Below are 22,433 nucleotides of genomic sequence, written 5' to 3'. Positions count from 1 at the left end.
AAAGTAACCCACCAGAAACTCCCAGACAGCTGCAGAACGTGGGTCTAAAAGGAGGCAGCCCTGCCGGCCTGATCTTGTAAAGAGCAGACACATCCCATACACCCCTTACTCCACGTCTGTTTCTTACAGTGATTCCATAACATTTTTTTAATAAAAAATTTCAAACATCCAGAAAAGTTGAAAGTGTTTTACAAGAATGTCCAAATGCTCAACACCTAGGTTCTATCATTGTTCGAGCTTTGCTGTATGTATTTCACCATATGATTATCCACCCATCGTTTTATTTTCTGGTGCACTTCAAAGCCCATTGAGTGCAGACATCAGTACCCTTCATTAAAGCACACATATATCACTCAGTTTTAGTAAATCCATGTTTGTACTGCATTTCTCTCCCCCCAATTCTCTCTCTCTCTCTCTCTCACACACACACACACACACACGCAATACAAGCCCCACAGTTAAGAATATTTTCTGTCCCTCACTTTTTCTTCTACTCCCCTCTCCACCATTATTCCCATATGAGTAGCACCCCTGGGGACCAAGTAAATGCTTCAAATCAGTCAAACAAGCAATTTCAAGCATTTTCTGTCCTCATTCCTGGGGGAGCCGGAGACCCTTCATCTGGCTCTCATCCTAATTTCAACACATGTGCCCTGTGGCTCTGAGCTCACCGTTGGCAGCAAGGAGTTCTCTGGGTGTATGGCAGTGGTGGAACAGGGACTTGGGCACTTCCGGAGTGGCTGGAGCTCCTTGTGCTTCTCTCTGCAGGGATGGGGCAAAAGGAAGGAAAGACTCCTATCAGCAAAGAAGGGCCCTCCTTTGGGCAGTGAGCTCAGAGAGCGCCACTGACTGCTGCCAAGTGCCATGCACTCGCCGTTATTGTGATGCCCTCCTCTGCAGAACCTCAGAGACAGCAGCTCCTGGGAGGTTGTCTGTGTGCTCCTGGGTTGACTGCACAATGGAAGACACCCTGCAGGAGCTGCACTGGTAAAGGTCTACACCCGCTGCCAGTGGGAGGCCACAGAGGCAGGCCTCCTGCTATGGTGCCCACCCTGTGGGTACAGCAGGGCTCAGTTACAAGTGGATAAAGTGATGGGCCTTGGAGCCCACGGCATTCCGTGCTCGTTTCTTGCAGCAGCTCTAGGAAACTAACGCAGGAGTATTGTCCTCGATTATCCAAGTAGGTCCGATGTAACCACATGAACTTTTAAAAATTGAGAAATGAGGAAGAGGAGGCAGTCCAAGAGATCTGAAGTATAAGACTCAATCCACCACTACTGACTTAGAGACCGAGGGGCAATGTGGAAAGTGTGGAAAAACAAAAATTCTATCAGCATTCTGAATCAGCCTAGATCAGCACAGCCTTCCCCATCACCTCCAGAAAGGAAAGCCGACCTGGTGAACCGTGGCTGTGCCTTGAGAGGCGCCAGGCAAGGACCCAGCTGCATTTGCCCAGGCATGAGACCCATGCACACTATGAGATAAAAAGTCCTGTTTCAAGCCACTAAATTCGTGGGATTTGCCATGTAGCAATGGAAAATTGATACAAAGCACTTGATGGACATTCGCTGAGTGGAACACCTGTGAAATTAGGCAAGTGATGTCCTTATACGTATGATCCTACCCCCACAGCAGATAAACAGTCCAGAAGAGATACTCCCAATAAGTTGGTCTGATAACTACTATTAGAGAGAAGCACTTCGGAAAGTCCTACATGAAGTTCTCCCCTAAAATACACCAGTGATCAACATCACCCCACTCCATGGGCACTTACTGAGGGAGGTGTTCTTTTCTGGACTGGCCTCATGTCAAGTGATTTAAACATATTCCTTGATCTCTAGGAATTGATATCCTGACATGCTGTAGCAGGCTTTGCCAAAAATAGAAGGCTGTGAGTGTCCAGGCAGTGGGCTCTCCAGCTATCAGGTTCCCCTAGGGACACTTCTGCAATAAGGAACGGCCACCGCTGCATACTGCCCAGCGCACCCAGAGGTTTGTACTGCACTTCCTCAACGACGGCCTGTCAACAGCTGAAGTTAGCTCATTTTCCTGTTGGAGAGGAGAACACTAGATTGAAAGTAAATATTCCAGAAATGAGGAATATGTTTCCTCCCAACGACCGAATAACTTCTATTCGTAAAGATCATGCTTCTTTTCTTTTACCAATGTGGATGGCACATGTAATTTTTAAAAAGAGCTTTTAAAGAGTTGCACAATATGACTTTAATTTTACAAAAACAGAGCAGTGTGTGCATAACTCACAAAAGAATATTAAAAATGGAACTTGGAAGACACTCCCCAGAGCGCCAGCACTGGCTGCAGCGCCAAGGGCGGCGAGCGACCGCACTTCCTCAGCCCTCGTCTGGCGCGCACACCCCGACTTCTGCAGGTCCCCGCGCCCCAGCGCTGCGTCTGCGCCGACTGTCTGAAACCGGGTTTAGTCTCGGTTGTTTCTGGAGGTGGCTCGCTTCCAGGCTGGACAGGGCGAGGGGACGTGCTCAGATTGTACCTAAAGGACCACAGCGACGCGGTGCTTCAAGTGAAACTAAAAGACGCGGGTTTTCACAGCAGTATCGCTATCGGGAGTCTAAGGACACAAATGCAGAAGGAACGAGCGGGTTATTCCAAGCGAATGATCCTTTCCCGCTGGACGCCTGGCGGTGAGCCGGTGCCGTCGGTGCTCCCGCCCCGCTCCGCCGGAACGCGAGAACCGCCCCACACAGGTTTCCGCGCAGGCTCAACTTCCGCGCGCACCTCGGAGCGAGCGGGGGCACTTCCGGCCCGCTCCCCGGGGGAGACCGACTTCCGGGGCGGTTTGGGGCGTGGAGCTGTGACCCCGTGGCCTCGCTCCCTCCCAAGTCTAGGGAATGTTTAATGTCACTCCACTTCGAACTCTGCGTGTCTTGGGACTGCACAAAACGATTTTAGAGTTTATATGGAAAAATAAAAACATGAAAGAATTGTCAAGAAAAATGAAAAATAAAAAATGCCAAGGTGGGGGGTCCCCTGCCGGACGTTCAGGGCGGGCCAGGCCGGAAGAGGGTCTCCCAGGGGAGCAGGCGCACCGTGTCCTTGGCGCTGGCTGGGGTAATTACCTTAGCCCCTGTCTTCGTGAACACAAAGACAAATTCAGGATAGCTTGGAAATCAAAATGCAAAGAAAGTGAATAAAAATGATGAAAATATTAGCAAGGAAAATGGAGGATATCTGTATAACCTTGGAGTAAAGAAGACTTTTTAAAGCAAGACTGTTAAGAGCCTATAGTATTTTTCAAACAGATGAAACAACTCCAGGAAGCTTGCAAACTTACCTGTGTTCAGATGAACTCTGGTCGTTATCTGCTTGCTGTGGGAGATAAAAATTCATAAAGTGAAAAAAATTGTTGACAGTGAGCTTATTATACAAAATTCAAGCCAGTTATTAGTTAATTTTGAGTAATGGTACCTCAGAGTCTCCTGGGTCCTGGGAAATGATCTCACTGGGGGATAGTACCCTTGTTACAGGAATACCTGTGTTTTCACTTCTATTAGGTGAGAAACTGGGAGTGGGATTGCTCACTTAAATGGTAAGTATAGATTTTACTTTTTAAAAAAGATTTTATTTATTTATTTGACAGAGCACAAGCAGGGGGAGCGGCAGAGGGAGAGGGAGAGGGAGAAGCAGGCTCCCCGCGGATGTGGGACTCGATCCTAGGACCCTGGGATCATGACCTGACCAGAGGGCCACTGCTTAACTGACTGAGCCACTCAGGAGCCCCTAGATTTTACTTATTCAGAAAATGCAGAACTGCTTATCAAAGTTATCTAACAGGCTCTCTCCACTAGCAACATATGAGACACCCATCTCTACAGCTTCACCAGTCCTTGTGGGTGTCCTTCTGATTACAGTCATTCTAGTGGGTGTGTAATGGTATCTAACTGTGGTTTTAGTTTGTGTTTTCTTAATGGTAAATGATGTTGACCATCTTTTTGTGTGCTTATTTGCCACCCATAGACCCTCCTCAGTGAACAGTTGGTTCAAATCTTTTGCCCCTTTTGCCCAAATCCTATATGGGTCATTTTTCTTATAATTGAATTTTTAAAGTTCTTTATATATTCTGGGCACAAGTATTATGATTTATAAGTATTTCATTTATGCCTGTGGCTTATATTTTAATTTTCTTAATGGTGACCTGTTGAAAACCAAATGTTTTTAATTTTGATGAGAAGCAGCTGCAGAAATATGCGGGCCTGAAAGGAGTCAGTCCCACTGGCTTGATTCTATAGTGAATGTAGAAATGATGTAACACACACACACACACACAACCACGCACACACACACGCACTGCATCACACACCATGCAGACTCACATATACAGACACACACAGAAACACAGGATTGTGGTTGAGAAGTCCCAGCTGCAAGGTGACCCTTGGCATTGTCCCAGGCCTAGATAATATGAATGGTGAAAGAGAGGGACACCTGGTACCTGTGGGTATCTTATTTGGAAGGACAGCTCTTCCTTCTCTGCTGAAGCTTGCGGAGTCTGTTGCTGGCGGCCCTGTGTCATGTAATCAAACGTGCTCAACTTCTTGGCCACTAGAGAGGAGAAAGGAGGAAACAGGCAGTTACAATTCCACAAGTAAGCAGAGTGGCCTGCGTGCCACAACCCGGCCTTCCAGGGCTCCCCCCAGGGTGCTGGGAGCTGCTTCGTAACCTGGAGCACTGAGGGGCTGCTGGATGGCCACCCCAGAGCCCATCTGCCATGTGGGCAGCACACAGCAGCTCCTCACACCCCCAAGGCCTGCTAGCCCCCCACTCCAGGAGGAGCTGCCCTGCCTGCCTCCCAGGCCTGCAAAGTCAACATGGACCTGCATGGAGGGTCAGGCCCAGGTCAGCTGGGCCGGGCCACTGGCTCTGGCATTGTGGCAGTAGCCCCCCAGGTCACTGAAAGAGCATCTGAGACCTATTGGTAGACAGCACTATTCATGAAATGGGTTCTGTGCCTGTTCCAGCTATGTGCTTCAGCAGAGGTGCCCATCTTCCCATTTCTCTTTTCCTAAAACCCACCAACATGAGGACAGATGGCTTCTAATTATTTCTGGAAAGTGAGAAGGGCCACCCACAGAAGCCTATTTGCAGCTCGAGGAGCAGACGGAGGGCGGGCCGCTCCACACACCAACGTGGAGCCCTCAGAGGCTGCTTCCCAGGTGGGGTGAGCTCCTGCAGAACAGGGCCCATCCCTTTCCCTGGGTGGTTCGTACAAGTGCTTTTGTTTTTGTTTGCTTTGGCTTCCTTAATTAACTCCACCTGGCTCTTGCTTCATCCTTCCCACTCCCTCAGACCCTGTGTCTGTTTGAGGGTATAAACTCGCACTTGGTCACACTCCTCCTTTGGCATGGATTTGCACAGCTACCATCACCATCAGATGGTAAGCACACACTGTGTGTCTCCCAGAGCTCACGCTCATCCTGAGTTTTGTGTAAAACACCTTCATCTGACAGTAACAAGAGGAGATGCAGTTGAGGAAGTGAGGCCAGAGTGCAGGTGCACTGAGGGAGTGTCCACCATGTTCCCTCTGGCCTTACCAGGCTCTAACACAGGAGCTTGGTGCCACTGTCCTTCGGGATGTGCTCTCTCCCACTTGCACGAAGGTGGCTTTCCCACACCCCTGCTGCTGGCACTCCCACATCTGTGTGTCTTCCCGGAGAGCTTGCCCTCACCAACGTTCCCACTCCTGCTCATGTGCTGCAGGCTCGTCTGGATGTCCTTTACCCAAGCTTCAAAATGGAGCACCCAACTGCTGGCAGTTTCTGATGTGTCCCCCAGCGGTCCCCCTCCCACCTCAGGGCATTCACGTAGTCTCATCCGCTGGAGAGCAGGCTGACCCCAGCGCCTTGCAGAAGAGGTGATGGGGCGTGACCTCCATGACTGGGTATCGAAAGGCTGGCTCTGTCTTGCTCCCCGTCTTGCCTCTCACTTGCCCACTCTGATGAAACCAGCTGCCCCGCTGTAAAATGCTCTGCGTGTTGGAGCATCCACATGACAAGGAATGGCAGGGGACACTTGCCACCAACTCACAAGGAACTGAGGTCAGGAACTGACCTGCCACCGCCCTGGTGATGAGCCTAGAAGTGGATCCTCCCCTATCGGATGAGACCACGGCCCCTCCTGGCACCTGAAGGAAGAGCAGGGGCGGGGAACCCACAGAAACTGCCAGGCACTAACTCTGTTGTTTCAAGCAGCTACATTTTAGGGAATTTTACTGTAAGTAACAAGAGTTAATATCTTAACTTTGTTCTGGAAGTCTGTTCTTTGATGTCCAAATCCCCGATGAGCAACACCCTGAGCCCCAAGCTCAGCGTGCTTCTCCCCTTCCAGGGGTCTCCTGCGCATGCCCCCAAAGTGAGTATGGCACCACGACCCTCCTGGGTGCCTGAGTTGTGGCCCTTTTGTCCCTGTCCCCAGATCTCCAGGTGGCCATGAGTCCCGTGGACTTGCTCTCCAGTCTTGCATCCGTCCATCCTGCGTGGCTGCGGCAGGCTTCTGGACCTGCCCAAATTGCCACCTGCTGGCTATCATATACGCTGTGACTGAGACACTGTCCCCAAATGCACCCCATCCCCCTTGGCCAGTGTGCAGCAGCTTTAGGAAGGGCTTGGGTCGACCGGCCCTAGCTCCGCGGAGGACGTGAGGTTATACCCTGCACCACACAGGGCCCTAGAGAGTAATGCACATTCGAAGAAGGGCTTCATGGGGAGCAGAAGCCCTGCCCCCCCACCCCATGCCAGTGAGCGGTGGAGCCTGCAGTGCACACTGCCATGTGGACACCAGAAAACCACCCGTCTCCCTGTGGTGAGTTTGGTCAGCAAGACCCTGTCACTGGCTGACTGTTTCTCACTGTTAGGATTTGGTGCTTTTCTAAAGGCCCTGTTTTCTTTTCAAGGTGTCCTGTCCTGCCTCAGATTCTGCTCCTTTATCTCTGAACATTCTGATATACTCTTAAACGCCCTGTCGTGGTCTCTGCAGGTCTCAGGCCTGCTGTCCCTTGAGGGGTGTCTCTTCCCATCCTGCGATTTGTCTTTTGTGCTTGTTTCTAGCAGGGCCCAGTTGAGCAGTCTTCTGCCTCAGGACACATACTTAGGTAGAGGTGGAAGAGAAGCAGGTGCCCGAGCAGCAGGAGGCTGATGACGTCCAGCAGCAGCACGAACACCCCAATGCCCAGGACCACTGGGGTCTTCGTCTTTACAGGGAAAAGGGGAAGGAACAGCAGCCAGGTGTTCTTATTGGAGACCTCTGTGGAGGCAAGGGAGACACACACCATGTCCAGCACCCGGGGCATGGCTGCACCTCCCCTCAGGAGACACAGCTCAGCGGTGGGAGAAGGAAACTAGCCCAAGGTGTGTGCCCTGCCTTACCTAAGTGCCCTCACAGCCCCCTGACAATCTCACTTTACGGGGCTGGAAGAGGATAGCCAAGTGTCCAGGTCCCAGAGCCTGGCACCCTGCCTGGCCCCAACACCCACCCTACCCATCAGCCAGGTCCTTGCTGGACCTTCCCCGTTCTCAACCAGCCACTCTCACAGAGAACTAGAAGGCTGTAGCCAGCGCCTCGGGGCATTTCCAGAACGTGGTCCTCTGTGCCCCCAACTGAAGTGTAAGAAAGGCACTGAGGAATCTGCAGGCGGGCCCGTGAGAAGGAATTCCAGCTGAAATGCCCTGACACCAGTTCCTTATGTGGCGCCCCACAAGGTGGCTGCCAGGCCTGCTGTGTTATGTGGCTGCAGGCCTTAGGGGCTGTGGTGCTATGTGCATGGGGCTGGCTGGACAGTGGGCTGGCCGACCGGACGCTTGTCCCCTAAGCTGGTGATGTTTCAATGAATTCCCACCAATGACAGCAAAGTGTCCCAGGGAACTGGCGATTAAACAGCCCGTGGAATCTTCTGGAACAGAAAACCCAGGAGATTGCCTCAGTCATCAGACATTCATGTATAGCTGGTGCCACTGTGGTTCCAGAGCCAGCAAGTCTCCGAGAGAAGCCAGGGTCACTTGGCGTCTGTGCACCTGCAGCCACAGGGGCTGCTGCGCTCTGGGCGGTCACCCTGCCCTCTGTCTTCACAGCGCACGGCAGTGCAGGCCCAGCTAACGCCCATGATGGGAGGCCATAAGGAAATGCACAGAGGTGCTGCTGCGGGCACTCAGGTGCGCGGAGGTCGCCGCTCACCAGGTGTGAGCCACATTTCAGAGTGTGTAGGGGCATTAAGAGGCCATGTGGTGGGGAGGGCCTTCATGTGGAACCCCCAGTGCCCACCCTTGACTGTTCTGGAGGCTGCTGGCCCCAGCTAGCCCTCTGGCTCAGGCTGCGTGTGGAGACTGTCAGGAAAGATGGCAGGCAGAGGCCTCCAGCTGGCTGCATGCAGAGCCTGAGCGGCTCGTCCTGCTGAGTGGGGGGCCTGGCCTCGCTGAGACCCCCGCTGTTCCCTTTCACCATGAAAATAATCAGGATGCATTTCAGAGCAGATGCAGGTCAGACAGTCCATGCCCTAAGGGCTCATCTGTGCCAGGTGCTGTGTGGGCCTCGGGGTGAAGGTGCACAGGGCATAGCGCCCCCCCCCAGGAAGAGGCACAGTGCAGCTGGGCTCTGGACTGGATGGCAGCGGGACCCCTCCAATGGCACAGGCTCTGGAGACCAAGGGAGACGTGGGGGCTCAGTCCCACTACCAGGTCATCACTGGCTCTGCAGGCTGGCTGGCTGCTCACTTCTCTGGGAGGAGGGCACTGTCCAGGCCCATGCTGGAGCCCGATGCTGGCCCTTGCAGAGATGTTGGAGCCTGGGCAGAGTGGGGATCCCCGGAATGTTCTGAGCTGAGCAACAAGGTCCTCTGTTCTCCTGCTGTATGTACTGGGCCGTGACGTGTTCTGGAGAGAGGCCTAGGCTGAGACAGGCAGCCTTGCTCTGCACCCTATGGGCTGAGGTCCCTGGACACTCAGGACAACACAGGAGGAGGTCCACCTGGGGTCCTCCCTGTGTCACAGGGGCTGCTGTGACCGATGGCCACAGACTGGGCAGTTTAAGCCACAGAGATGGAGCCTGGAAGTCAGGGTGCAGCAGCTCCCTCAAGGCTGTAGGGGAGGCTCTGACCTGAATCTTCCGGCTCCCAGGGCTCCAGGCACCCCTGGCTGTGGCCCTGTCCCTCCAGCCTCTTACAAAGATGTTCTCAACGGACCCAGCACCCCTCCACACACACTCCCGGGTAACCTATGATCATTTCAGGATCCTTAATCACATCTGTAAAGAGCCTTTCCCCAAATAAGGTCATAGTCACAGGTCGGAGGGTGAGATCATGGACATATCTTTGAGGCCACATCCAATCCCACATCTGTTCCCAAGGCCAGGCTCCTGCACCCACTAAACTGAGCCCTGCAGCCACACATCACCCAGAACCTGTCCCCTGGCAGCCCTGTCCTTCTACCCTACCCTGCTCCCCACCCAGACCACCTGCAGGGTGACGGGGCGGAGGGCCCCCCCCCCCCCAATGCTTGGCACTCTCCGGGAGCACGGCCTCTGAGCAGCCAGCACCCGCAGTCCCTGACCCTGCCTCCTGGTGCCTGGGGGGCTGCCGCCCTCCTGCCCGGCCATGCTGCTCACCCAGCTGGGGGGCAGGCCAGGCTGACGCCCCACCCCCCGAAGGAAGGTTTTTACCCCAGAGGCGGCTGGAGGGATGGGCTAACACTTGCGAGGGACCCGAGAGGAGCCACTGTGTACTTTTGTAGTAGGGGTGTGTGCGGAGCTCCGCCGGGTCGATGAAGAACTGGATGAAGATGTACAGCAGGGTGACAATCAGGCAGAGCAGGACGGCCGAGGCGGAGGCCACGGAGAAGAAGAAGTACCTGCGGGATGGGCAGGGGCGGAGCCGGGCTCAGGGCCAGCCGACCCGCAGCCCAGGAAGCCGGCAACCCGGGCCCCCAGCCCGAGACCCAGCCCTCTTCCCGGCTCCTGTCCCCCTGTCCCGCGAGCCTCTTTGCAGCTCTCCGGGGCCGCTGCTGGTTTGCGGCCATCCTGACGGCACCTCCACGTTCTGTGCCTCATGGCTTACAGACACTCTCCCCTCGAACCCCACAAGGCGGTGAGGACGGGCCACCCTGGCTCACAGCGAGGGACACAGAGGCTCTGGGCCGAGTGGGGTGGGCGGGCACAGGATCCCACCACATCCCGGCTGCCGCTCACCGGGGGCTCTTGCCCAGTCACAGAACTGCAGAAAATGAGCGCTTGTGGCTCTTAGCCGGAGTTGGGGTCGTGACCGCTGCCACTGAACAGAATTGGGTGTGGACACATGGTGGGGATCCTGGTGCTATCCTTCCATCAAGGGCACCAAAGCCAGATTGGGTCGGGGAGGCCAGGGGTGCGCCATGACAGCTGCCTGGCCGGGTACGGCTCACGGTGAGTGATCTCCACGCACCCTCTCCGGGGCCGTGCACACTTCTGTGCAAAATGACGTCTTGGGCTTTGGCATTAGACCAAAATCACTCCTGCCCCCTTGCCTTTGTTCAAAAGACCCAGAGAGTGATCTCTCCACCCAGAAAATGAACCGTGGTCGGCGATTCTTAGAAAATGCTCCCACGGCACAGTCCTCCTCTGGGTTTTCTGCTGTTGTGACGTTGAAGGAAACCATTCCTTCAACATTTTCAATCTCAACGTGTTTTCTTCAGCTGAAACTCAGTTGATTCCATGATGCTTTTCCAGAACTTCTTGAGGGCTCTTTACACACATCTTTAGGCAGAGAGCTAAAACGTGAGCATTCCCAAAGGGTTGGGTGCATGTGGGGCACGGCCCTGGGTCCTGGAGACACGTTGGCTCGGGGGCCGTTGCATCGTGGCCCCTCACTAACCCCCCAAGGTGCGTCTCCCACGTGACCCTGTGCAGGCCCAGCCTCCTGTGTGTCTCCAAGCTGCAGGGGACACAGGCCTGGCCCCATACCTGGCTCTGGTCTCCAGGGAACCCTCCAGGTGGTGGGCTTGCCCCGCACTGGAAGCCCCTCGGCCATCCTGTCCTGCTGTCACCTGGCAAGAGGCAGCCCTCCCTATGGGGTGGGGTTGAAGCCTGTCTAGTCAATGTTCAGAACGCGAAGCTTCCTTTCCCGACTCCTGCGTCTGTGACGCCTCAGCACCTAGTCCAGCCCTTTCTCTGTGAAGACCTGACTCCCCTAGCTTGCTAGGCTTTGCCCACTTTTTTTGACAAACTGTCTTTCAAGTGCAGTCACTCCCTCTTGCTTTCTCTGCTGGATGGCTGAAGGGACAGGAGGGAAGCTGGGGCAGGCGCACGCGGACGATGCTCACCCTGACCCCCGCACGCGCAGCGCCCCCTCACCTCTGCGTGCTCCTTCCGAGGAACGCGGCCCTCTCCTTGCTGTGGGCCAGGCACCCGCTCCCTCCTGCTGACCCTGCCCTGTGGATGCCAGGACGGCTCCTGGGGCTCACTTGTGGTCAAGAGGCTTCTTGCCCCATTGGGAACCCCCTCAGTCAGCTGTGCCTGGGGCCCCGTCAGGACCTCTGAGCTCCAGCCTGTGTGCCCCATGGGGCCTGGCCCACTCAGTCCTCCTCAGTGGCAGGGCCTCTCACGTCCCCTGATGGCGGACTGGACCTCAAGGCAACCAGCTCATGGCAGCAAGGCCTTAAGGAGCTGCGTCCAGTGAGGGAGCAGAGAGCCCTGCTGGCATGAGGAGGGTGGCCCACCCCATTCTGGCTGGCCCGGGGCTCCTCTTCTGTAGGGAGGAGGCAGGACGGGGGCTCCCAGGCACCCCCAGTCACCCAGTGCTGAGGGGGTTTTTCTAATTATGAGGGCTCTGTGCTTCCTTCTGCTCAGAGCAGCAGTGGTCTTCAGGCCTGAACCAGCAGCTCACTTCTCACGCGGCCGTCTTGCTTGCTGACTGGCATGCACACGGCACGTCCGCCACAGGATGGTGGGTTAGCGGGGGAGTCCCTTGGCTGCTGTGTCACCAGCCAGCGAAGGCCAGTGAGAACAAGTGTGGGGAGCGCCCCTGTCTCTCCCGGCCACTCCGAGCCTGGCTCCGGCATGTGGGGTCCTGTTGACGCTCACCAGCCCTGCACCTGTGCCCGTCCAGGCCTGGACGGTGCAGCCTGGGCCCCCATCCTCTGTGCTTGCACGGCCTCCCTGGGGGAAGCCAGCTGGGCCCAGGCCAGTGGGTCAAGGACGAGGCAGCTCAGGCCGTGCCCCTTCCCACGGGCTGGACCTCACGCATCCAGGGGTGAGTCCGGACCAACGTGTCTCAGAGCCACACAGGAGGACAGAGGGACAGCACGTGATCCCCCACTGCTTGTAGCCCCCACCCTCTCACCCACGAGGCCTCCAGCCTACAGAGCCTTCTTTTGGGGCCCCAGACTCCTCACCCTTCCCCCACACCTGGGTCTCCCCTCCCACTGCCCCAGGTCCCCAGCCCCTCACCAGTAATTCCTGCTCCCCACACAGTTGTTGAGCCATTTGCAGTGGTGGTCAAAGCCAGAGACACACTTGTTGCAGGCGCTGCAGTGTTTGGCTTTCGAGCTCCTGGAGGGAAGAATTCAGGAGCGTCAGCCTGTGGGCAGTGCGTGCAGGATGAAGTAGGGTCAGAGCCCCCGTCTGCCTGTAGGGGAGAGGCAGGCAGTGGGGAGGACCGGCCCCAGGTCGGGTGGTGTGCCCTGGCCATGCCCGCCACATGGGTGCCAGGGGTCGCACTTGGAACCTGGGCTTGGATCCTACCCTGAGCCACGGGCTTCCCTCCCGGGCTGCCTACGGAAGGCTAACCTGGGCAGAGATCTGAGAGGGGGCGTTTAGATCTGCCAGGGGCCCTGTGCGTCTGAGGGCTGCTGCTCCTCGTTCAAGGACAGCAGCGCCAGTCAGCCGCCTGGAAACAGAGGCAGGCTACCCTCGGGACCGCCTGCCCCGAAGCCGGGCACTCACACAGTGACCTCGCACAGGTGGCAGTACTGCTTCTGGATCACGTGCGCGTGTTTGGACCGATCGAAGGTCGGCATAGGCTCCAGGTAGTTCTTCTTGAGCCGGACATTGGCTTCGGCCGGGTCAATGGAAACTGCAATCAAGTGGACTAAGAAGTGGAAAGAGAAGAGCCCGCCGGTCACCTGGGGAAGGGGTGTCAAGGAACACGCTGCCGGGCCTGGTCCACACGGCGAGGGTGCCCACTCAGGGTGGCTGCCGGTCACGCCACGGGAGCGGTGCACCTGGCCAAGGGCCAGGTCCCAGGACAGCCCGCTCATGCCCCCGTGGCCGACAGAGTGTGCCCCCTTCCCCGTTCCTTCCTCCACGAGGGACGACGCTGGCACTGGAGAGAAGCTTTCTGGCTGGAAGCAGGGCCCGGCAGAGGGTGCCGCAGGGGGCGGGCACCGTGCTGGGTGCTGAAGGAGGTGTGGGGGGACTTCGGGCAGCTCGAGAGCACATGTGGGGTTAGGAGACAAGCTTGCCATCAAGTAACGAACAGGTGGGGGGGAGGGCTTCCACACCCTGTCTCTGTGGGGCGGGTGCTCCGTCTGCTCTTGTCTTCCCCACCCCCGGTCCCTCCGGCTCCCCAGCACCCGCTCCCTCCATGGCACCCAGGGTAGAACCAGGCCCTGGGATCTCACCCTCTCCTCCTCCACCTCGGGACCAACACAGTGTCCCCATGGAAACCAAACAGAAGAGGTGGAGGCTGCCTCCCTGTCAGCCCTGCCCTGCTTCCCCGACCGGCTCCGAGCGGAGGGCTCAGGGTTACAGGATGGGCTCCAGGGTGTGGTGGGGGAAACCACCGGCCGTGTGCACAGGGCTCTGCCGCGATTTTGTGCGGGGGGAGCTCTGAGCAGGGGGTCAGAGCTCCATCCTGCGGGAAGCCCCTGTGGGGTCCTTCTCAGGCTCTGCCACTGTTGTGGTCCGGGGTCTGCCGCCCACCCAGCAGCAGCGCTCGGCCTCCATGTGGGCCTGCCTCCGTGAAGGCCACCACACAACAATCTGAGTGGGAGGCTGCGTCTGGCCAGATGGCTCATCACCCCTCGTCCTCTAGTCTCTAGGAGCCAGTGTAGACCCAGGGATCTGGGTGCCAGATGTGGGCACAGAGGCGATGGGGAGCCAGCCCTGCTGGGGGAGCATGGCTACAAGGACAGCAGGCAAGAATGCGCTGAGGGCCGAGATGGTCAGACCGGGAAGCTGGTGCCCAGGCCATGGGTGGGTGGAGGGACGGCTGAGAACCAGCCAGGCCCTGGGAGATCTGCAGGGGGAAAGGGACTGACTTGACCCCTTCAGGGCCATGAAGGGGTGCAGTGACACCAAGGCCCTTCTTGTGGCCACCAGACCCTGAAGGGCTGGCTAGGGCGTGAGCCTCCCGTACTCCTCTGCTGAGCAGACCAAGGCCCTGTTCCATGCAGGGTGTGGGGCAGCAGGCGGGTGGTCAGGGGCTGGGCTGGGCTTCAAGGTCACAGCTGGAGACACCAACATGGTACTGGCAAGCCCTTCCCCCTGCACCTGCTCCCTGAAGCCTGTGGCGCTGGCCAGACGCACGGCACTGTTTGTGTGGTTACTGGGGCAACAGGAGACCGTCCTAAGCAGAAGGCCCAGGACAATAAGATGCTGCAGGAAGTTCAACTGTGGCCCAGGTACAGCCCCTTCCTCAGAAACAGGCGGGCAAGGTGCCCAGGAGGGAGCACAGGAGGGCAGCAGGTAAGGCCAGGGCTGGGATGTGTGCTCAAAGCCCTTTGCCCCCACGGCTACACTCGACTTGCATGAGACCACCGCCAGGGAGACAGTGTGGGAACAGCACGGTCCGTACTCTGACCCTCAAAGTGCAGGTGCCTGAATCACCTGATCTGAGCTGCTGGGCCAGCCACACGAAGCTGCCTGCCGCCAATTTCCCTGGATGTCCCAACCCTGCAGGTGCCCTGGCCAAGCTGCCCCCAGAACCAGTCCCCCAGGAATAAAGGGGCTTGGCTTCCAGCCCCCCCTGTGGTAGGACAGGTCCCCCACAACCCCTCTGGCACGAAGCTGTCTGGGCAAGAACACAGCCCACCAGCTTGTCTGACCTAACGCCGCCCAGCACTCAAGCCTTGTGACCCCAGATCACCCACAGGAATGATATGGGCCAGCAAAAGGTGACCCCATTTTGCCTGGCCATTCACTGGGTCAGCCACACGCTCCAGATGTCAATGAGCACGGGCTGAGCCCCGGAAGTGTCCCAGAGCGGGTGCCATACCGAGTTCCCGCTCTCGGTGTCAAAGTCTATCCCAGTGCAAGAGAGTCTTAGGTTCCCGTGAATAACAAGAAGCAAAAGGAACAGGGCAGGAGGTCTCGCTCTCCACGAGCAGAAGGCCCTGCCCCAGAGGCCACGGTCCCCTAGCAACAATCTGTGTTTGGTAAATAGGCCACGGGCGCCAGCCCAGGACACACGCCCTCCCGTCCTTCCGGCTCTGCGGCAGGAAGAGGTGAGGCGCCCCCAGAGCCCCCGCCGCCCCAGTCACGTCTGCCTCACGCCAGCCCTGAAGCCAGGGTGGGACGTCACCCGCACAGTCACAGCAGCTCACCGGGGGCTCCTCAGCCCTGGCCACAACACAGGCCCTCAGACTAAGTCTGGTCCCATCTGACGCCAGCCCCTCTGCACAGTGGACCCTATGGGCCCGGGGTCAAGCTGCTTCCCTTTGCAGGATGGCGGGGGAAGCTCAGACCCAGAGGGTCAGCCAAGAACCCACGGGTCCACCTCCTGTGCTGAGTGTTTCGGAGGCTGCAACCCGGCCAGCCCTCCTCTGTGGGGCCCAGACAGTCCCTGCAGTCACTGAAGGACACTGGCGCCCCCCAGTGGCCAGAGCACAGCGCCCAGGTGGCTGCGGGGCCTGAGGGATGTCGCCAGCCCAGTGGGGTGCTGGGCGGAGAGAGACCGTGTCTCAGGGCAGCTGGAGTCCTGGACACCTGTCAAGCCAGCCAGAATTCATCCCTGGGGGCTGGCCCAGGGGCAGCGCAAATCCATCACTGGGCTCCATCGCCAGGGGCAGCTCAGACTGGGCACCAAGCCATTGAGGCTCCCTCTGGGCCCGAAAGCAGGTGAGTGCTCAGAGGGGTCCCCTGGACAAAGAACACGGGCAGCTCAAAAAGGCCCCAAAACAGGCTGAGCGAAGGTCTAGGGACAATGAAGGCAATGGATTTTAACCCATCAGGTGAGCAAACCCACAGTCAGGGACTGAGATCAGGATACAGGCAAGGATGGATAGCTGGAGGCAGGAGAGCCCGCCCACACCTGCGGGCTTCCAGGGCTCCGTTCGGGTCTCTGCTACCTTGCCCACCATGCATAGTGCCCACCATGCACAAGAACGTGAGCTGAGCACACAGGAGGAGTGGCAAAATGGAGACAAGCCCCAGCAAGAGGGTGACTCCGCCAGGGAAGGCCAAGGGAGGAGGGTGGTGGCCAGGCCCACCTGCAAGCTGCCCCAGCTGTGGAGAGGGCACCAACCGCAGGGCAGAGGGCTGGTGGACACTGCGCTGGGCCTGAGACAGGAGAACCGTGACCGGGTTCTGGGTTAAAAAACCCTGACAAAGCATGTTTTGGGAAATTTCAAGATGGGCTGGCTGGGAGATCGTACAATTTCTGCCCATCTTCTGGCTGTGAAAGACACAAGTACATGGGCCCCACCTCAGACCGCAGGCCCAGAGGTGGGGTGGCTGTGCCCAGGGCACACGGGACCCGTGTTCCCCGTTCTGCTCCTGTGGACCAGGCACTCTGAAGGCCCTGCAGGGAGAGGCTGGCCAGGTCAGGGGAGGCAGCGGGCTTGCACGTCAGGCCATGGTGGATGTCGAGGCTCACTGGCGGGGCCCGCCAGTGGTGGCCCCTTAACACGGGTGCACTGGTGGCACTGAGATCCGCCCCCCCCAGAGTCAGGCGTGAGGAGGGAGCAAGGCTGGCGACACCATGTGGCTGGGGGCGGGGCACAGCACCTACAGCTGCCAGCCCCCCCGCCGCAGAGCTGCGTGACAGCCCCGTGCACCCATACCCACGTCCCCAGCGTCTGCCCGCCTGGCCTGGAGCTACTCCAGTAATACGTCTGGAGCCTCCTCTCAGGGCCGCCATGGGATTTGCAGCCTCCACTGTGGCCTGTGTTGTGGGTCCTAGCGGCCGGCAGGCTCTCTCTGCCAGGTCAGGCCACCACCCACCAACAGGCTCTTACGTCGCAAGAGGGGCCAAACAAGAAAGCACAGGAACTAGAGGCTAGACGGGCCACCGTTGTAATTAGTGTCTGCCTCTACAAACACCCCCTTGGACCCCTGGCGTGGCTCCCCCGCCCCCCAGCCAGCTGGATCCAGCCCACTGTGGACGTGCAGACCTTGAGACTGAACACCAGGTATGTCCCTAGGAGACACCCTCCAATCTCTGAGCCAGATGGGCTGCTGGAATGCAAGGAAGAAAGCCTGCTTCCCAAGCATCTGCGTGTGCAACCACATGTGTGGCTGCTTCGTGGCTGCCTCAGCACTGGGCCCATTTGTGTCTGCATGTCTGCCCTGGCCCTGTGACTCCTCCCTGTCCTCAGGGCTCTCCACCCCACTCCAGGGTCCCTCTGCCCCTCGCCACCAGGAGCGCTCTCCCTGAACCGAAGGCGGGCAAGCCTGTGCTTTTAGCTCGGACCCCGAGCCAGGGAGCCCCACAGGGAACACACGTAGGATATCAAGCAGGTGCTGTGGCCATGGTGGGCGTTTGGGGTCAAGAGGGGGAGCGGGGTCAGAGGGCAAGGTGCCGCGCCTGTGGCTGACTTGGTGCAGAGGACGGAGCGGCAAGGGGGACCAGAAGGTGAGGCGTGGCCCCGAGCCAGCTGGGAGATGCCCTCCAGGAGCCTCCCTCGGACAGCAGACGCTGCTCCCACTGTAAAGGATACACCGTAGGCGATGTACTTCCAACTACGTGGCAGGAAGGGAATGAAGATGCCGAAGTTGGCAACGGCTACGATGAAGAGCGTGGCCCAGGCCACCACCTGGAAGGAGTGCAGGGGCCTCGACCAGCCATTCACTCGGGACAGGCGGGGGGGCGGGGCCTGCTTGCCCTCGGCTTCTGGGACGACCCATCTCCAGCTCCTGCTGCACAGATCCATCTGCAAGGTGGAAGTCGGGGGCAGACAGGCTGTGCATGGACTCCTCCTGCAGGCTGCGTGGCAAGGGGACCCCAGGGCTGCCCACTTCCGGAGGCAAATGGCGGGTGGAGGGCCCTCCAGGGTCCTGGGGGAATCCTGAGTCTGCCCAGGCCACAGCAGTGATGCAACTGCAGTAACACTCTTGGAGGGTGTGCGGCCCGCAGGGCCAAGGGCCCAGGAAAGGCACCTGCCAGGACCCCAGCGCGGGCATGGCCGTGACCACCTCCAGGGAGGAGTGCGGGCTGTTTACAAATGCACACTGACTCATCAGGAAACCCGTCACATGCAAGAAGACCCCTATGAGGACGAGGCCCTCATCCCCAGGGAAACAGGGAAAGTTTGCAGGAAAAGCAGACCCTCGCTGGTGTGACCATGTGAAGCTGTGATGTGCCTGAAATCCTCAGAGAATCTTCCTACAATTTTCCCTTAAGGACAAAACAAGATACCACATTCCCAAAGAGCTGTGCTGCTCTTGCTGCAGCCCGTGGGGCTTCTGGGGCCTCCAGGCCCCCTGGGGTCAGCCAGGTTAAGGCAAGGGCTGGGAGGGCGCCATGGCTGGGCGGAGGGCTGAGGGACGGGTGAGCGACAGACACCTCACAGCCGTGGCAGGTGGAGCCCTGAGGGTCCTGGCGGGGCTTCCCTGGTCAGTGAAATGCCCAGGGGCCAGCAGAGAGCATCCCCCACGGACAGCAAGGCCAGAGCACTGGGGACTGGAGCAGGGAGAGGTACCCTGTGTTACATGATTCCTGAGTAAAAGCAACATTCGGATGGAAGTGTGAACCAACAGACAGGACGCTGCCAGACATCAAACCACCATAACGGGGAAGGAGGATCGAGGGCACATGCAGACCTGGGGACGGGGAGGCAAAGCGGTGACATTGAGAAAGAAATCCTAAGTGAAGGGACAACAGAGGTAGAGAGCACTTATCTTGTGGAAGGAGTGAGAGGGAGGGCGGGGGTCAGCCCCAGGGCCGCCTGCAGTGGCAAGGACAGGAGCGCGGCCCCCCATCCTGCAGGAGTTCCCAGGACAGAAATGTCACCACGACCATGTGTGGAAACCCCGAAGTTGCAACTGACGTCGGAATTTGTAAAATTTAAAAGAGCTGTTCTTCAGGTTTTGAGAGTAGTTTGAACCCAAATGGCCCCAGCCCAAGTGTCATGAGCGCGTGGGGGCCAAGAGTGAGGCCTGCAGGGACACCGCGTCCCCGCTCCTCAGAGGGCTCGGGGAGGCTCTGGCATCACACATGCAAGTGGCCCTGGGAGGTCGCGAGGCACCACCAGCAAAACTTCACGGTGGGCAAGCGCATGCTAGCTACCACAGGGGGCGGGAGGCATGGGCATGAGGGCGGCCCGTGGGCCGCACACTTACCCACAGCTACAGGGAGCACCCGGGGCAGGTGCGGCTGAGGTCCGTCCCTGCGGGCTCCGCAGTCACGCGGGCTCGTGCGGATGAGGCGTTCTGGAGGGAGCACGGGCGGGCGGCAGCGGGGCAGCCTCATCCCGGGCCCCTCCCACGGCAGGCGCTGGGCTCACACACCTCCATTCACCAAACCACGCGCTCCCCTCACCTGGTCTGCAGTCTGTGCGAATGGGAAAGCGCGTCTCTTCTGGCTCGACCCTTAGCTCCTGGGGGAGCACATCAGTTCAAAACCCACAACCAAACACGGCTCCCAACAAATGCAGCGCCTCCTGTCTCCTTCTGGGGTGAAACGGGCACAGTGAATGTGGGCTCCGTGTGTGCACAAGACGGCCGTGGAGACACCAGCTTCCCCAGACACGCACACACCACACACACGTGACACCCAAGTGCACCACACACGCACCCCAGGCACACGGGGTTTCTGGACTCCTCGCCATTCTCGACCTTTCTTGGGCTATTTCCTCACGCTGGAACCGCGTCTCCCCACCCCGCTAACAGCCATCTCTTCTTGCCTTTCGCGCCTGTCCTGGCGTCACTCTCTCTGGATGACGTGACACCCCCACCAAATCTGAGCCGGGCCCGCATCTACTCCTTTGCGTAAGTGCTGTAGCTGACCCTCCAGACCGAGTCTGCGGGACGGAACACCGTCCTCCCCTACCGGGCAGATGCGGCAGTGGGCTCGGGGAACTAGCCCTGGTGGCCCAGGGTCCCCTTGCATCCCAAGTTTGGTCCCTGGCGTTTGTTTTTTGTCATCCCTAAGGGTTCCAGCCCATGTTTCGGTGCAAGATGTGCCGTGATGCTCCCATGAGGCTGCTGTCACCTTCATGTCCCCAACACAAGCATGGCTGACTGGCAGGAGCTTCATGCAGATGCCACTATCCCGGCCCCGTGTGGCTGCAGACACTGTCCCTCCGCCTCCTGCCCGTCACACCGTGCTCCCTAGAACAGGGAGTCCTGGGCACCCCCACCTGAGTATCTAGAACACAACCTGTGCACGCATGACCTTCTGACCCCCGTCACCCGACGCAGGTCCTCACAGCTTCTGAATCATTGTTCTGCTTTCTATCCCACTTGGGATGCACGGAGGTAACGCCTGCGAGTTTCCTGGTCACAACAGAAGCAGGAGGCACCTACCTCCCTGGGAGGCAGAACCTGTTCTGCCTGCCCCCCCTCCCCACCCCGATCACTGGTCCAGGCTGGACAGAAAAGCATGGGTCTCTCTCTTGGCCCAGACTCAAGTGAGGACCTCTGGTTGTCATGGCAGTGATGGAACCCAAGGAAGTGCCTCATAAAGCTAGGGCTGGCCCCCCAGAGCCCCTGCTGCCTGCTGGGGGGAGGGGTGGGGTGCAGAGAAGGCACAGGGGCCCCAGACAGGCCGGAGTCCATCTACACGGTCCTGAGTTTTGACTACACCACCTCTCATGGCAGCCCCTCTGTGAACCAGTGGAAGGTCCTGGCCCCCCAACCTCCTGCTTCAGCGGCCAGGGCATCGATCTCAAGGCTCCTCGTGACACTTGACCTGCTGGCCAAGTCTGCTCCGGGGACCCAGGCTTGCATGCTCTGTCCAGGTCGGGTGGGACAGCAGCGTCCTGAGTCTGCCCCTCAGTAGCCACAAAAGGGCCAGGGCGGAAGAGGCGGGGGTGACGGACATGTGGACAGTGTGCCGGGAAGCGGTCTCTCCCAAGGATGGCTCAGCACCCCCTTTCCCTGCCTCTCCCCTCCCCTCCCCTCAGGGTCTCAGATGTCAAGTGCAGGAAATTTCTGGTGCCCATTTTGGTCCAAAGACCCCCACATGGCCTTCTCAGATCTCGATCCCCTCCTTGGTGGGGGGAGAGCAGTGGCTCCCCTGACCCCAGCATCACACACCTCCCTGGGGAAGCCACCCAAGCCAGGTGGGCTGAGCCACCTCCTGTGTGCACTGTGTGTGGCACTGGTGGTGGCCAGCGGGTGGGAGGTCTGCCTCCCACCAGGCAGCTGGGCCAGGCCCAAGATGAAGAGAAACCAGTGGGCAGGGGCCAGGGCTCAGTTTGGAGGGAAGCTTGTATCACATAACACGCAGCCGTGACAGCCCTACTGGAAGCCTGGGGACCTCTCTGCTGGGCAGGGAACTGGGCCACGTGGCTTGTGCCAAGGCCTACTTCTGGTCTGGGTCAGTCCTGCTCCACCCAGCCTGTTCACCTGTCCCTGCAGCCCAAAACATCCCAGGAGACCTCAAGGAGCAAAGCCTCCTTGGGGATGACAGGGATGCTGATCCTGGCAGCCTTGTCTGCCCACAGGTGGGCAGGAGGAGATGGGCCCTGAGATACGGGGGGCCCCCGGGAGTAAGGGGGCTGGAGGCCAGGTAGCCAGGCAGTGGGGAGAGTGGCTGCCTCCTATGGACCCTGCATGCCACACCTGCCCATGGGCAGGACTGGGCTGGCACTGGCAGACCATGGGGTACTAACCTTCACCCGGAACCATGTGCCCGTGAGGCAGGAGCAGAAGACTCCTGCAGCGGGGCCTGCCAGCCACCACTGTCCACACTGCTCCCAGGCCAGGCCAGCGCGTCACCAAAGAGACCCAGGCCAGACAACAAGGCTGCCTGACCAGGTCTCAGAGCCCCAGGAATCAGCCACCAGCACAGCAAAGCCTGCAGACGGTGGAAACGGACGGCAGGAAACTGAACACAAAGGCAGGGCCCCCTTGAGAGAGTGCCATCCTTCCACGGCACATTCACGTTTGAAAGGCCTGGTCCCTGACGAGGTGTGCAAGTGCCGGCAACAAGGCCACGGTTCCTGTTGGCCGCGACGCAGCGCCGAGCTGCTGGGAAGTGCAGTCTCTGCGGTACTTTTCAGTAAATGAAGATGAGCGACGTCTCTGCCTCCTGCACGGGACGTGCCTCTCCAGATACG

At 58.7% G+C, this 22,433-nt stretch overlaps 1 protein-coding gene across 1 annotated transcript in view; it reads right to left on the bottom strand.

Annotated features, from left to right (window-relative positions):
* Nucleotides 1-21,714, bottom strand: part of LOC123799108 (palmitoyltransferase ZDHHC11-like) — a 44,398-nt gene extending 22,684 nt beyond the window's left edge. Inside the window, exons 1-8 of the mRNA XM_045808021.2 lie at nucleotides 17,871-21,714; nucleotides 12,937-13,115; nucleotides 12,442-12,543; nucleotides 9,745-9,869; nucleotides 7,120-7,275; nucleotides 4,469-4,578; nucleotides 3,311-3,345; nucleotides 672-762 (exon numbers count right to left, since the gene is read on the bottom strand). Of these exons, the coding sequence (XP_045663977.2) occupies nucleotides 672-762; nucleotides 3,311-3,345; nucleotides 4,469-4,578; nucleotides 7,120-7,275; nucleotides 9,745-9,869; nucleotides 12,442-12,543; nucleotides 12,937-13,115; nucleotides 17,871-18,083 (1,011 nt within the window). The 5' untranslated portion in view covers nucleotides 18,084-21,714. The remainder of the gene's footprint in view (nucleotides 1-671; nucleotides 763-3,310; nucleotides 3,346-4,468; nucleotides 4,579-7,119; nucleotides 7,276-9,744; nucleotides 9,870-12,441; nucleotides 12,544-12,936; nucleotides 13,116-17,870) is intronic.
* Between the last annotated feature and the right edge of the window lie 719 nt (nucleotides 21,715-22,433).

This window comes from Ursus americanus, chromosome 15 (assembly GCF_024610735.1).
Source record: "Ursus americanus isolate L20-20 chromosome 15, mUrsAme1.1.p, whole genome shotgun sequence".
Lineage (NCBI taxonomy): Eukaryota > Metazoa > Chordata > Mammalia > Carnivora > Ursidae > Ursus > Ursus americanus.
Note: the sequence above shows the minus strand (reverse complement) of the source record. Positions and strands in the feature narration are given on the sequence as shown.